Source organism: Lepus europaeus, chromosome 16, assembly GCF_033115175.1.
Source record: "Lepus europaeus isolate LE1 chromosome 16, mLepTim1.pri, whole genome shotgun sequence".
Classification (NCBI taxonomy): Eukaryota; Metazoa; Chordata; class Mammalia; order Lagomorpha; family Leporidae; genus Lepus; species Lepus europaeus.
In genome coordinates this window covers 82,960,224-82,973,233 of record NC_084842.1, presented here as the reverse complement: position 1 = coordinate 82,973,233, position 13,010 = coordinate 82,960,224, and the positions used below count along the sequence as shown (strand labels likewise).

The window sequence follows — 13,010 nt, the reverse complement described above, 5'->3', positions numbered from 1 at the left end:
AAAAGCAATGAAACTGATAAAGAATAAAAGCAAAGCACCTTGTGTAATGATGGAAGAGTCTGGTTTCTCCTCATCAGGCGATGTGCTGCCACTAGCTTCCTCTTTGTGATTTAGTGTGGCCAAAAACTCATGCACAGCTTTCTCTACCTGAGGTCTGAATGTGTGGTTGATCTTTGGATCCACAACCTGAGAAATAATTCTGTCGATACCAGATTCCAACATTCCTGATCTGAAACACAGGATAATTTATAGAAAGGTGACACAATTTCATATTATTTGCATTCAGTACTTTTAAATAAAACTGTATTATCTCTCTCCATATATATTCAATCTTAAATTGCCTCAATCCATTCATCTGGATACAGAAAGAGGTGGCAAAGGAAAACAAGTTTCAAACTATAGTGGCATTTAGATACCCCATACTACAAAATAGTCTATGAAATTTCTACCACTGTGTTACTAGTGGAAATCCTAACAATGACAAAATAAAACAAATCAAAAACACCCTTAGAATTAGATACAGTACATCATTTAGAGCCCAGGTATATTGACAACCTTTATCTCACCCCTACCCTGCCCAGGGCATGTAGAAATAAATTTATGACTAAAAGCTGAGTCCTGGGCATAAAATAAATCTATGGACTCTCCTTTTAAACAGAAAAACAAGTCTTTTCTAACTATCAGAGTCTCCATGAAGCCAGAACATACACAAAGTATAATTTCATCAAATTTTTAAAAAAAAGCTTCAGGAAAACAAAACTTGAGACTTCTGGCTTTCTTTTTATTATTTTCCTGCTATAAAAGCTAGATGATTTATTCGTTTAACAGTTATGTTATGAGTATCTTCTACATAAAACCACCATGCTGGCCTCTACACAGCTACAAATCAGACCTGGTCCCTTTTTTGGGTAGAGAGGCAGACACAAAGAATTTTTTGTATTTACAAGAGGACGGGCACTAGTATACCCTGTGAATTACAGGAAAAGAGAGAAATAAGGCATGATTGGGTATGTGTAAGATAATTTGGGAATGCATCATAGAGGAAGAGACATTTGAGCTGTGTCTTGATTTCCGTAGAAAAGAGAGGGAAGAAGGGTGCCCATTTCACGTATGAGAGACAGAGCAGTGAGGAGGCCATCAATCTGTGCAAAGTGCTTTTGCAGAACAGCAGGAGTCCAAGCAAAATAAAAGAAAAATTTACTTTAGAACAATCCATTTTCTGCCTAGAAAAAGACTGGAGGAGTCGAAGTACTCAAGACAGTGCTGGAAGATGGAGTGTTAGTCATTTCCATCCTCCAGGCCTCAGTGTCTCTCCAGAGCATGCATGAGGAGCCCCTTCCTTTACACATTACAAATGCTATTTTTAAGTGTCGTTCTGTCTAGAGTAGAGGATGGATTAGAGTTTCATTTCCTAAGGCACCTTGCCACCTTAAGATATTATAATTCTACTTATGTGGGACATAGAGAAAAATGAGCCAACACAGCATAAAGTAGGTTACCTGCTTTTCAAAGTTCTAAGATTAAAAAGAAAAGCAAATCCTACAACCACTCTTATCATATCACAGAGGTGTCCTTTAAATGTAATAGGTAAAAAGGAATAAGGAAAAGCAATGTTAAAAATGTTTTAAGGTATAAGTACAAAGTTACAAAAGAAAAAAATACCCCTCCCCGAATGTCTTGTTTCAGGTTCTTTCTCTGATTGCCCATGTCCCTTACTCAAATGTCCTGTAAACAAAGAAAATACTGCTCTTTAGTCCTCTCTCATATGGCGGTCAGCTCTGACCTTAAATAAAATGGAGTCCAGCCCTAATGATCATATGGCTCTTAGTGCCTCAGTGACTTAGGGAAGGGCCATAGATTTCTCACCAGAGTGGAAGGAAGCCATAGTTCTAGGCTCCAGTGCAAAGCCAAAATGTCATCAGCTGACATTTCCTTGTTATTTACTTATGTTTCTTTCAAATTCTATTAAGATCATTATTCAAAACTATAAAGAATTTTCAGATTCTCTTGTACAAATGAATGCCCAAGTAGAATAAAATTCTCCCTTCTACTGAGTCAGATTAATTACTAAATTGAATAATCTGACATTGCTGATACTAGATCACTTTTGTCCTATAAAAACGGCAATTGCAACTAGATCAACCTGAATCAATTGCATATATCTCAGAATATATGTATGAAAAACTTCTAAATTATAATCACTGTATCCATCTCTATGCCATCAGTTTGAATACAACTAAAGCAATCTCTTTAAGGAAACTTTATATTGTTACTATCAGCATCACAAAACTTTAATAGTGGAACTTAAAAAAAAAAAAAGTTCATTTAAAAATAAACAGTATAACTGGAAGAAAATTTAGAGATGTCCTAGAAAGAGGACTGCCTAAATTATCCAAGAAAAACCAGCTGTTTTCCTTCTTAAAATGTCTCTAAAGGAAAGGATTCCTTATTACTTACAGAAACAGTGCTCCTGTATGTAATCATTGACATAGTCTCAAAGACCCCTTCCCATTCACCAAACATGATTTTGCAACAATGTCTGATACTAGTATAAGTATTTTAAGTGCTTGATTTTCACACATGCAATACCGAGTTTAGTTGCCTTAAATAAAATAATAAAGAAGGCTTCCTTACCTTATGGACTTCCTACGTTAAAGAGTAAATGTAAATTCCAGAAAGTATGCCTTCTATTTGAGACCCTTAATGTACAAAGAAAATGAATGCAAGATCCCCTAAAATGTGCTTTTAACATCATGTAAATCATTTGTGGAAAGGGAAGAGGTATGTAAACTGCTGAATGAAAGCATTTTGTACATAATCAGTAGGGCTCTGTACAAATGTATATGTGTGTGGGGGGTGTAGTGCTCTCAGTGAGCTTGCCTCAGCCTTCCCTCCCTCCCAATTCCTGTTCCACTCTGGTCACTGTTCGCCTGATTACTTCGTGGAAACAAGTAACTCTCCAGGACTGTCAACCAACAGGCCTCTTCTGTCTCTTTCTGAAACAGCACAGACTTTTTCCCAGCAGGTATCATTACGCAGTCTTCTAATGGCATCTTTTGATCTCACCTGGACTCTTTTACAGGTTCCTCACCTATCCTTTAAAACGTAGACAACGAAGTTATTATTGATTTCTCTTTTCTCTTATTCACCAAGTTCATGGTTTCCAGTATTACCTGTGGCTAAATGGATCTGTGTTTTTGTCAGAGTATGAATTTTAACTTGGGCTTCCTGTGGCTTGGAACTATCACACTAGATCCGCTCATAAGATCCTAGAGGACAAGACGGAATTAAGAGGTGGCAGGTATAAAATAGATTGGTTTAGCTGTTTAAAAGCCTCATTTCGTTCTCAAAGATGTGGTTGAGTATAAATATTTTTCAAAGCAGGAATACTGGGTGCTCTTCAATTAACCTAGTTACCCTTTCTGAATAGTGAAGCAGGAATAGAAAGTCTTCTTGTCTTGGCAAATATTTATATTCAAGAACAAGTATAAGATTACAAATTAGGGAGTGGGGTGGGGTAAATACAAGTTTCTTTAGGCCTCTAAATATTCCAGGTCTTCTCATTCTCTTTATCTTATTTCACTCATAATGACTATGGCAGATCTTTTTACGTTACCACTAACAGAATTAAAAGCCACAATAAAATGAATAAAAAAAAAAGGGGGGGGGTGCATTAGAAGGTATGGCCTCTAATCAAGGGTTTTTAATGTCTTTCTTTACAGAATAAGAAAATAAAGCCTGCACTTTTAGGGTCAAGAAAATAGCTGTAAATGTAATCGTGTAAGATATTATGGCATTTACCATGTAATAATACCATATCTAGATTTCTTTGTTATTGTGAAAATCACATTATTTCCCTCCTTCAAATATTTTCAGAGGTCTATAGAAAAAAATGTTATTAAATTTCATAAGGGAAATGCAAATATAGCCATAAACCAAAATTACATTGCAGCACATGAAGTAGCTACACCAAAACTGCTAAAACTGTCAACATTATTAAGTCAATTAACTTTTAGATAATGTCTCTTCTTTCAGGCAAAGTGGGTGGGACACTTTCAAACCTGTCTAGGAATTCTAACTCTGAGACTTACTTCAGGACTTGTTGTCTAATATTGTTTCTTAGTTGATTCTTATTGAGATGGGGACTCCAGGTATGAGTTGCCAAGTGGTTTGCAACAAAGTTGTCGACACGCTGTCTCAGATTCTGATAGGCTGGCTAGAAAGAACAAACAAACATTGATATTAAGAATCTCCAGTGTTGCACAACATGGACAGTCTCAAGGATCTGAGTATCTTTAACAGTGTTAATATTGTTTATGCTATCAATGTGGCAACAAAGAAACACAGTTTAGGCAATCCTGTTAGTAACTTAATCTCATCGGAATGTACTGCATATTTTGTCCGAAACAAGATGTTTCAAAGGAATACAAAGGACTATAACATAAGAAACAAACAAATGTTATTGTTACACGATTTGGAGCAACAAAAGGGAGAGGAGCTGAGGAAGTAAGCCTTCATTGTCAGTGTGGCATCTGAGCTGGAAAAAATCTGACTGGAAGTTTAACAATGTAGTGGAGAATGGGAACAAGCCTCCCCCTACCCCTTGCAGATACGGCCAATAATATAAACAAAGACCAAGTGGATAAGAACATGCAGGGTCAGGAGCATTTGGGAACTCCTCAAACTGGCAGTTCAATTTGGTTGGAGAAGAGAACACAAAAAGGCAAAGAAATGAAATTGGAGACCTAGGTTAGGGCCAGGTGCTGGAAAGCTTCAGGCACTGACAAGCTGAGGGAAATTATGGGGTAGAGAATGGGAACCTATTGTACACATGAGCAGAGGGATAGGGTAACTAAGCTTTCTGAATTTATCCTCCTACAGTGAAAAAGGAATGTACACAGGAAAGTACACAATAACTAGAGTGATGAAAGTCTGCATTGGGTAGGCAGAAATAGGCTGAAAGGCATGGACCCAAGGGAAAGTGACACTCATTTGAACCAGGCATTAAACCTGCTGTAAGGCAATGGTTTTCAACCAGGAATGATTTCATTCCCACCTCCCAGAGGACATGTGGCAATGTCTGGAGACATTGTGGGTTGCTATAATTAAGAGAACTGCTACTGGAATCCAGTGGGCAGAGGGCAGGGATGCTGCTGAACATCCTACAAAGCACAGAAGAACCACCCTCCTCCCCAACTCAGCAAAGAATGGAGGTGGAGAACCCTTGATATGTGGGGTTCAGGACACATAGTTTGTCATTTCTACTTAAAAGTCATTACTTAGAAGGAATGTGTGACCACTCACCCTGGGGACTATACTCTGATGCTAGAGATCCTCCACCACCACTCATGTTCTGTTTGTCTTCCATGTGGCTTCTAATGTATATGAATTTGGGTGTCCCTGAATGATTTGAAGCAAAATGGTACAGCCTCACCTTCTGCCATTTGTCCCTTTGAGCTTCAAATTTTCTACTCTTGCAACAAATTCTCATGCAGCTACCATTTCCTCTACTTGTCTATCTGTTAAACTTCTCAGCTTCAGAATTCTCTCTGTGAAGTAATCCTGAAACACACTGCATGCTTATGAAACTTTCTTCCATGTTCCTATTGTCACCATAATACTACCATTTGAGCATTCTCACACTGCACTGTATTTGTGAGAGGGATATTTATTTCCCTACTGAAGAGCAATCTTTGTTTTCACACAGCCTAGCACATGGTCTGGCAGATGACTAGGTAACTATCTCCAACACAGAATGACAAAGGTTTTATCATTATGAGATGGACTTTCATCAATTGGCAGACTTTGTTGGTATCTATTTTATATCCCATAAAAAAGTTTCCTGATCATTTCGCATGTTCCTTCCCATTTATCACAATCAATGTGAATTAGAACAAATTCTTCCTCCCCAGTGATTCTAAAGCATAATTCTTCTTTCTGGTATTTTCAAATCTAACAAACACTAGGCTCAAACATCACAATGTATTCAACATCCTAGTCTGCCCATAACAAGTTTAAATTTGAACTACTCAACAGGCAATTTTTCTTCTTTCCAAGTTTTCCTTTCAGTAACAAGTCCACTGACTAGAAAAACAGTCATGGAGCATTCACTAAGACATATTCCAGGAAAAATATATACAAACCCTCTTCCTTTTCCAGTGCTTTGGTCCAAAGCCTTGGAGCCATCCTTGACTCTTCCCTTTCTCTTCTATCCCTCATCCAAACCACTAGCAAATTCTGTCAGCGCTTGTATCACAATTCATCTGGAATCTGACTAGTTCCCATGACCTTTACTGCTTCCACACTGATCCAAGATATTATCTTTGGTCTAGATTTTAGTAACTGACCTTCCTGCTTTTATCTTTGCCTATCTAAGTCTACTTTCCAACAGAGCAGTCAGAGTAAATATTCTAAAATTATGGTAACTACATAATTTATTGTCCAAAGCAGATCACCACTAAGCAAGAAAGGGGACACTATTAATAACTGCCCCTGGTAAACCTATCTGAAATGGAAGTCAGATCATGTCTGTCTTTTGCTCAAGACCTGTCAAGTTTGCTCAGCTCCAGTAAAAGCCAAAATCTATGGTGTTGAGGCCTACCAGATCTGTGAAGGGAAGAAAGGCATCCCTATCTCATCTTCTATCACTCTCTCGTCTTCTGTACTCCTGTACTCGCTACACTCTGAACTTGGAGAGAACTGGCTACTCCATTCTTTCAGGGATGACTCAAACATCACCTTGCTGAAGCATTCCCTCAACGACTTACTCAAAACAAAATTCTAGGCCTTTCTACTCCACACCTTGCTATTTTTTTCCCCACAGAACTCATCACACTTTATTTCTGCTTTCCTCTGTAAAGATGTAAGCTCCGTAGCACTGTAGCACTTAAGATGACGACTGCCTAGAACACAAGATTTGTTTGATGAAAACTGTTGGATGAATAAACTAACCAAGAGCCATGTCTGACTGAGAGAGTATCCCAACACTGGGCTTTATCACTTGGGGAGAAAGGAATCACAATTACTTGGCAGGTACGCTCCCTGACTGAGACAGAACGATGGGGCCTTGGATCCTCCCTCCTCAATCTTTAGCTGCCAATCTGCACAATGAAGCAAGAATTTTTTTTTTTAAGATTTATTTACTGGGGCTGGCACTGTGGTATAGCAGGTTAAAGCCCTGGCCTGAAGTGCCGGCACTCCATATGGTTGCTGGTTCGAGTCCTGGCAGCTCCTCTTCCGATCCAGCTCTCTGCTGTGGCCTGGGAAAGCAGTAAAAGATGGCCTAGGTCCTGGTATATAAATCTTAAAAAAATTAAAAAACAAAGAATCCCCACTGATTTCAGGACAACTGAGGAGGCAGAGGTTGGTCTTTTGCAATGACAGTAGACTCTGGTACTTCTCACTCTGATTTTTTTTTAAAGATTTATTTTACTTATTTGAAAGACAGAGTTACAGAGAGAGGTCTTCCATCCGCTGGTTCACTCCCCAATTGGCCACAACGGCTGGAGCTGCACTGATCTGAAGCCAGGAGCCAGGAGCTTCCTCCGGGTATCCTTCATGGGTGCAGGGGCCCAAGGACTTGGGCTATCTTCCACTGCTTTCCCAGGCCATAGCAGAGAGCTGGATCAGAAGAGGAGCCTCACTCTGATTTAAGCACACTGGGCTGGATAATAGTCTTGTTCTTGGAGAACAGCTGGCAGGTATCAAATGTCCTGATTCTTAGATATGTATGTGACTAATATCTAGTTACTGCTACAACTCCATATGCTATAGGAGAGACTTTTTGATAGAAGGCAGATCAGAAGACAGTCTTTGAGGTCCAGTGGTCAAAAGCACTACCCTATGAGAGGCAGAAGAGACTCAAGGATTCCATTAATGTGTTGCTCCTTTGCATGAACAGGGAATCTTATCTCTATCTTGGCCCATTCATAACACTGACATGAATATTAAGCTCTAATGAAGAAAACTTTGGCTTTTGTATTTTTTTTTGGAGACTGTCAAACTTATTTTTCTAAAATAGGAAAAAGGTGTATAAAAACAAGTATTTTAAATTGAATTAAACCACCTAACTTCTACATAAGAGAGGAGAAATAAAAGAAAGGGACAGAGGAGGGAGGTAGTCATGAGGCAAAAGAAGCAGAGTACAGAGAGGCAAATGGAAGTGGGGTTTTGAGATCATGGGAATGTTTAAGTGAGCATCTGATAATTCAGGGATGAACTTTGGTCACAGCTGCCTTGGTAGAAGATGTCATTTAAGTTCTACTACTCTGTATCCTCAAACATTAAAACAGAGATTCTTGGGGCCAGTGTTGTGGCACAGCAAGCTAGGCCACTGCCTGTGATGCTGATATCCCACATGAGAGCCAGTTCCCATGGTTGCTCCACTTCTGATCCAGGCCCCTGCTAATGTGCTTGGGAAATCAGAGAATAATGGTCTAAGTACTTAGGCCCCAGCCACTCACAATGGGAGACCTGGATGGAGTTTCTGGCTCCTGGCTTTGGTCTGGTCCAGCCCCAACTGTTGCGGCCATTTGGGGAGTGAACCAGTGGATGGAAAATCTCAGTCTCTCTTCTTTGTCACTCTTTCAAATAAATTAACAATAAATCTTTTTTAAAAAAGTGGAGTGTCTTATTCTGTGATCCCTGAACTTCCCCAAACTATATATTAGGTTGAATCACATGAAACTGCCTATAGTCAAACTTTTTGAATTTTAAAAAGAGCATTTTAATATATACACATGCATTTTTCTTGGTAGAAGTTCTTAGATTTCACTAGATTGTCAAAGTAACCCCCCCCCCCAAGAAAAGTCTTATTTAATTAAGACAATTTAAATAATTTATTTGAATGAGAGAGAGAGAGAGAGAGAGAGATCAACCTTCACTATCCAAATGCCTGCAACAGCCAGGCTTGGGCCACGCTGAAGCCAGGAGTCTTGAACTCAATCCGTGTCTTCCATGTGGGTGGTAGGGACCCAACTGCATGAGGTATATCACCTACTGCCTCCCAGGGTATGCATTAGCAGGAAGCTGGAATCAGGAGTAAGGCTGACACTCAAATCCAGGCACTTTGGTATTGGATGTAGCCATTCCAAGTGGAATCTTAACTGCTCTGTCAAATTCCCACCCCACAAGAAATGTTTTAATACTCAATTCTGAAAGGACTTGAGGAATATTAGACATGCAACAATATTTAGTAGAGATGGGATGAAGGAAAATTTTTGAGTCTGATATTACAGCCTACCCTCTAGCCCCCATCAATCAGTATTTTACCTTTTTTTGGTGATTATTCTCTCTTTTTTTTAAAAAGATTTACTTATTTTATTTGAAAGGCAGAGAGTTACAGAGAGGCAGAGAGAGAAGTCTTCCATCCACTGGTTCACTACCAAATGGCCATGACGGCCAGAGCTGGCCTGATCTGAAGCCAGGAGTCAAGTGCTTCTTATAGGTCTCTTACACAGGTGCAGGGGCACAAGGACTTAGGGTATCTCCTGCTGCCTTTCCAGGCCATAGCAGAGAACAGGATTGGAAGTGGAGCAGCCGGGACTTGAACCAGCGCTCATATGGGACGCCAGCACTGCAGGCAGCGACCTTACCTGCTACGCTTCAGTGCCAGGCCCCGTGTTTTATATTTTTGTATTCATAATGAGAACAGCAAAGTGAAAGTGAAATTTCTACTTACTGGATACAAATAACCAGCTTTATTTGAGTAACATTTACCTGACCATGTCTAATGTCTTCCCATTAATAAACAACTGAAAATGGGTAATGAACACCATTTTTTAAAATAAAGGTGGCTATGCATATCCCCTAAAAATTCCCTATGTAAGAAAACTACAGAAAACAGGTCTTTAAAAAGTTCATAGAAAATGTGTATTATGAAAAGCTATGCATGGATTTGAGCATTTTTAGCACCAAAATAAACTTTTAATTCCATTGCTTCATAAACTTCTGGAAGTGCCCTTGTTCTTCCTAAACAGATGAACACTCCCAAATGACTGAACTCTCTGTGGTGCGTAACTCCAAGGCCCTGAAAAAGCACCTTTCCACTAGTGGACCTGTACCCACTGGAGTTCTTACAAGAGAACACGTCCCCAACGTTTCAGTAGAATTTTTCCAGAGGAGATGGTGGGATTGCGTGTTCACCTTAAAGCCCAGGAAGACCCTGCAGATGCTGTAAACACCTCTTTCTCAAAGAAGCAACGCTTCTAAGAGGAGCCAAACACCCCAGCAGAAAGCCCTGATCCTCACTCTATCAAAACCCCAATCTGATGGACCTAGGCAGGTCGAAAAGCAAAACAAAACAAACATGCCCCTCTCCCGAATCGATGACTTTTCCAACGTTCCTCCTGCTTTGCGCTTCCAGAATGCCTGCCCTCACTAGTTTTCCATCCCGTCTGCCTGACTGCTCCTTCCTGGTGTCCACTGCTCATCCTTTGCCAAACCAGCTACGTTTACCTGTTCAGGCTGATGCCTCTGACATCCGATACAAAGCCGTCCCTCCTCCTTCCCTGCCTCTCTTTTTGGACAGGGAAGTCCTCTGCTGTCCTTTCCCCTCTCCGTTATTGTCCTGAGCTTGCTCTTCTTTCCGGGATCTGCTCTCACCTCCTTTCCCACTGAGTGGCTCAGTGGCAGTTACATCAGGCGGTCCCTACTAGAAACCAAAGTCCCCATCTCCCGACCCAACTTTTTGATGGCCAAGTTTGTGTCTTTATCTTGGAGCCCTCGCCGCCCAATGTCCGGCAAAAACACATTGCAAATCACTTAAAGATTTCCCCGAACAAAGACATGGCCCTTAGCACCCGGAGAACTCCAGGAGAGAAGGGAAAAGTAACTTGGATACAAAGTAAAAAAAAAATCACCAGAGATGACAATGAATCCAAAACTGCTCACTGTGAACATCAGTGTTTCCGAACGAGCCTCCCGAAAGAACAATGACTTAGTCTCGCTCACTGCACTCGTGCAACTCCAGCGCCCGAGCCGTGCCTGGCATCCAGCAGGCAACGAATAAACCCCGGCAGGTTAAACGGCGGAGGGGCCGGCAAATGAATGAACACACGGCGCTCTGCACAGCGCGGGGCCCAGGGCTGCAGCCGAGAGGGCGCGGCGGCAGCAGCTCGGCGAGGGGCGCCCTCCCGAGCCCCGGGACGGGGAAGTCCCGGCGCCGCCGGCCCACCGACGGATGCGGGACACCGTCCGAGACGGCGGCCCTCGGGGTCCTCCCAGCCCCCGCGCGCCCCGAACCTTGGTGTCCACGTCGGCCAGGCAGTCCCTGCGGAACTGGTCGAAGAGACCCTGGCTCTTGAGGTGGTTCACGATCATCGCCACGAGCTGAGGGTCCCCGGCGCCAGCACTCGCGCCCCCCGCCCCGCCCGTGCCGGGGCCAGTCCCCGGGCCCGGCGGCGGCGGCGGCGGCTGCGGCTGCGGCGGGGGAGGCGGCGGCGCCGGCGGCGGCGGCTGCGGCTGCGGGTTGGTAGCCATAGCGGCCTGGGCCGGGGAACGCGCGGGCCCAAGCAGGCGGGAGCTCCGGGGAGGCGGCGGCTGCCCTAGTCCCGCCGCCCGAAGGAAGCCAACTGGATGTTGTTATGGAACCAGCGGATCCGGACCAACCCCGGAAGTGAAAGGGAACCGGGGGAAGGGAGGAAAAGGCGGCGACAATAGCAACGAGAGCCCGCGGACGGGGGCCGCGAGGGGCCAAACCGTGCCGCCGCTGGGTGCGGGCGCCCTCTGTAGGCCGGGCAGCGCCGGAAGCGGCGGCTTCGCGAAGGCTGAGGGGCCGCCGGCTGCCGGGGCCGGACCGGGAAGGGACGGCGGCTCGGACTCCGGGGCGGTGTGAGGGGTGGGAAGGTGTTCGACCGGACACCCGGGGCCCGCGGGCTGCCTGGGACTCCTCGCAGCAGGCCCGAGTGGGCCGCCCAGGCTGCTCACAGCGCGGCGTGCAGGCCCGAAGCTCTAGAGACCGGTAGACATTCACTGTGCGAAGCGTACGTGGAAGTACTTAACTCTCCCCACCCAGTACCCTCCCCAAAGGGTAGCCCCGGGGTTCCCAGCCCCGCACGCTGTCTGTCCCCTTAGCGTCGCGTGTGAGGATCCGGGTGTGCCCGTGACTACACCCGGAGTCCTCCAACCCCTTTTGCCGGAGACAAACACACAGGGTTGTAGTGTTGAGGGCGTCAGTGTTGGCTACCACGGTAACAGCAGGTGCCAGGTGTGGCGCTCACGTTCTTGCACGTGCGTTACTCGTTCAACTTTTGGAAAAACACGAGGCCTGACTCCAGTTTCCGTTCAGGGAACTGAGACAGAAAGATTTAAGTTGTGCAAAATGACCCAGCCTTAAAGCTGCCTGATTTTTAAAGGCCAATCAAGGCAGTGTAACTGTTACACATTTTCAAAAAATTTTAAAATGAAATGCAGATTTTTATTGGAAAGTGCAATAAATCAGTGAAATGGGTTGCTGCTTTTAAAATTCGTAAATAACGATGAAATGTCTTGGAAGAATTAAACACCGACTCTGTTCCTTGTTCTAATTTCCATAGATGCATGCTTTGAGAAACCTTGTTCATACGTCCCGTACTGCGCCTGGCAATGGTGAGGTTTTTCATTGAATTCACGATCTCAGAAAATTAGATTGATGCTCTATGACTTCACTGTTCTTTTTAGGGTGGGAAACCTTTTTTCTGCAAGGGCCGTTTGGATATTTATAATATTCGCAGAACAGACAAAATTACCAACTTAAAAATAAGCCTGCTAGATGGATACTGTGGACTTTGTAGTCCCTCTTGGGGTGTCGTGGGCCTTATTAATCTCCAGGACCAGATGTTCCCTGCCCCATACTGTTAGTTCTCCAATTTTATTCACAGGAGAGAATTGAAAACCACCTGGGTTACCAAAGGATTTGTTTACCTAGTTGTTTTTTCTTTCATTGTTTTCAGTTTCTGAGAAATGTACAAAATAGGCTTTCATTTTGGATAAGATGCTTTTTGTTATTGGGTGGTTAAATTATGTTTTTGTTA

General features: G+C 43.1%; 1 protein-coding gene across 2 annotated transcripts in view; it reads right to left on the bottom strand.

Annotated features, from left to right (window-relative positions):
- BOD1L1 (biorientation of chromosomes in cell division 1 like 1) overlaps nucleotides 1-11,552 on the bottom strand; it is a 62,445-nt gene extending 50,893 nt beyond the window's left edge. For both annotated transcript variants that reach the window (XM_062213627.1, XM_062213628.1), the window contains exons 1-3: nucleotides 11,242-11,552; nucleotides 4,092-4,216; nucleotides 39-229 (exon numbers count right to left, since the gene is read on the bottom strand). In XM_062213627.1, the coding sequence (XP_062069611.1) occupies nucleotides 39-229; nucleotides 4,092-4,216; nucleotides 11,242-11,478 (553 nt within the window). In that variant the 5' untranslated portion in view covers nucleotides 11,479-11,552. The remainder of the gene's footprint in view (nucleotides 1-38; nucleotides 230-4,091; nucleotides 4,217-11,241) is intronic.
- Between the last annotated feature and the right edge of the window lie 1,458 nt (nucleotides 11,553-13,010).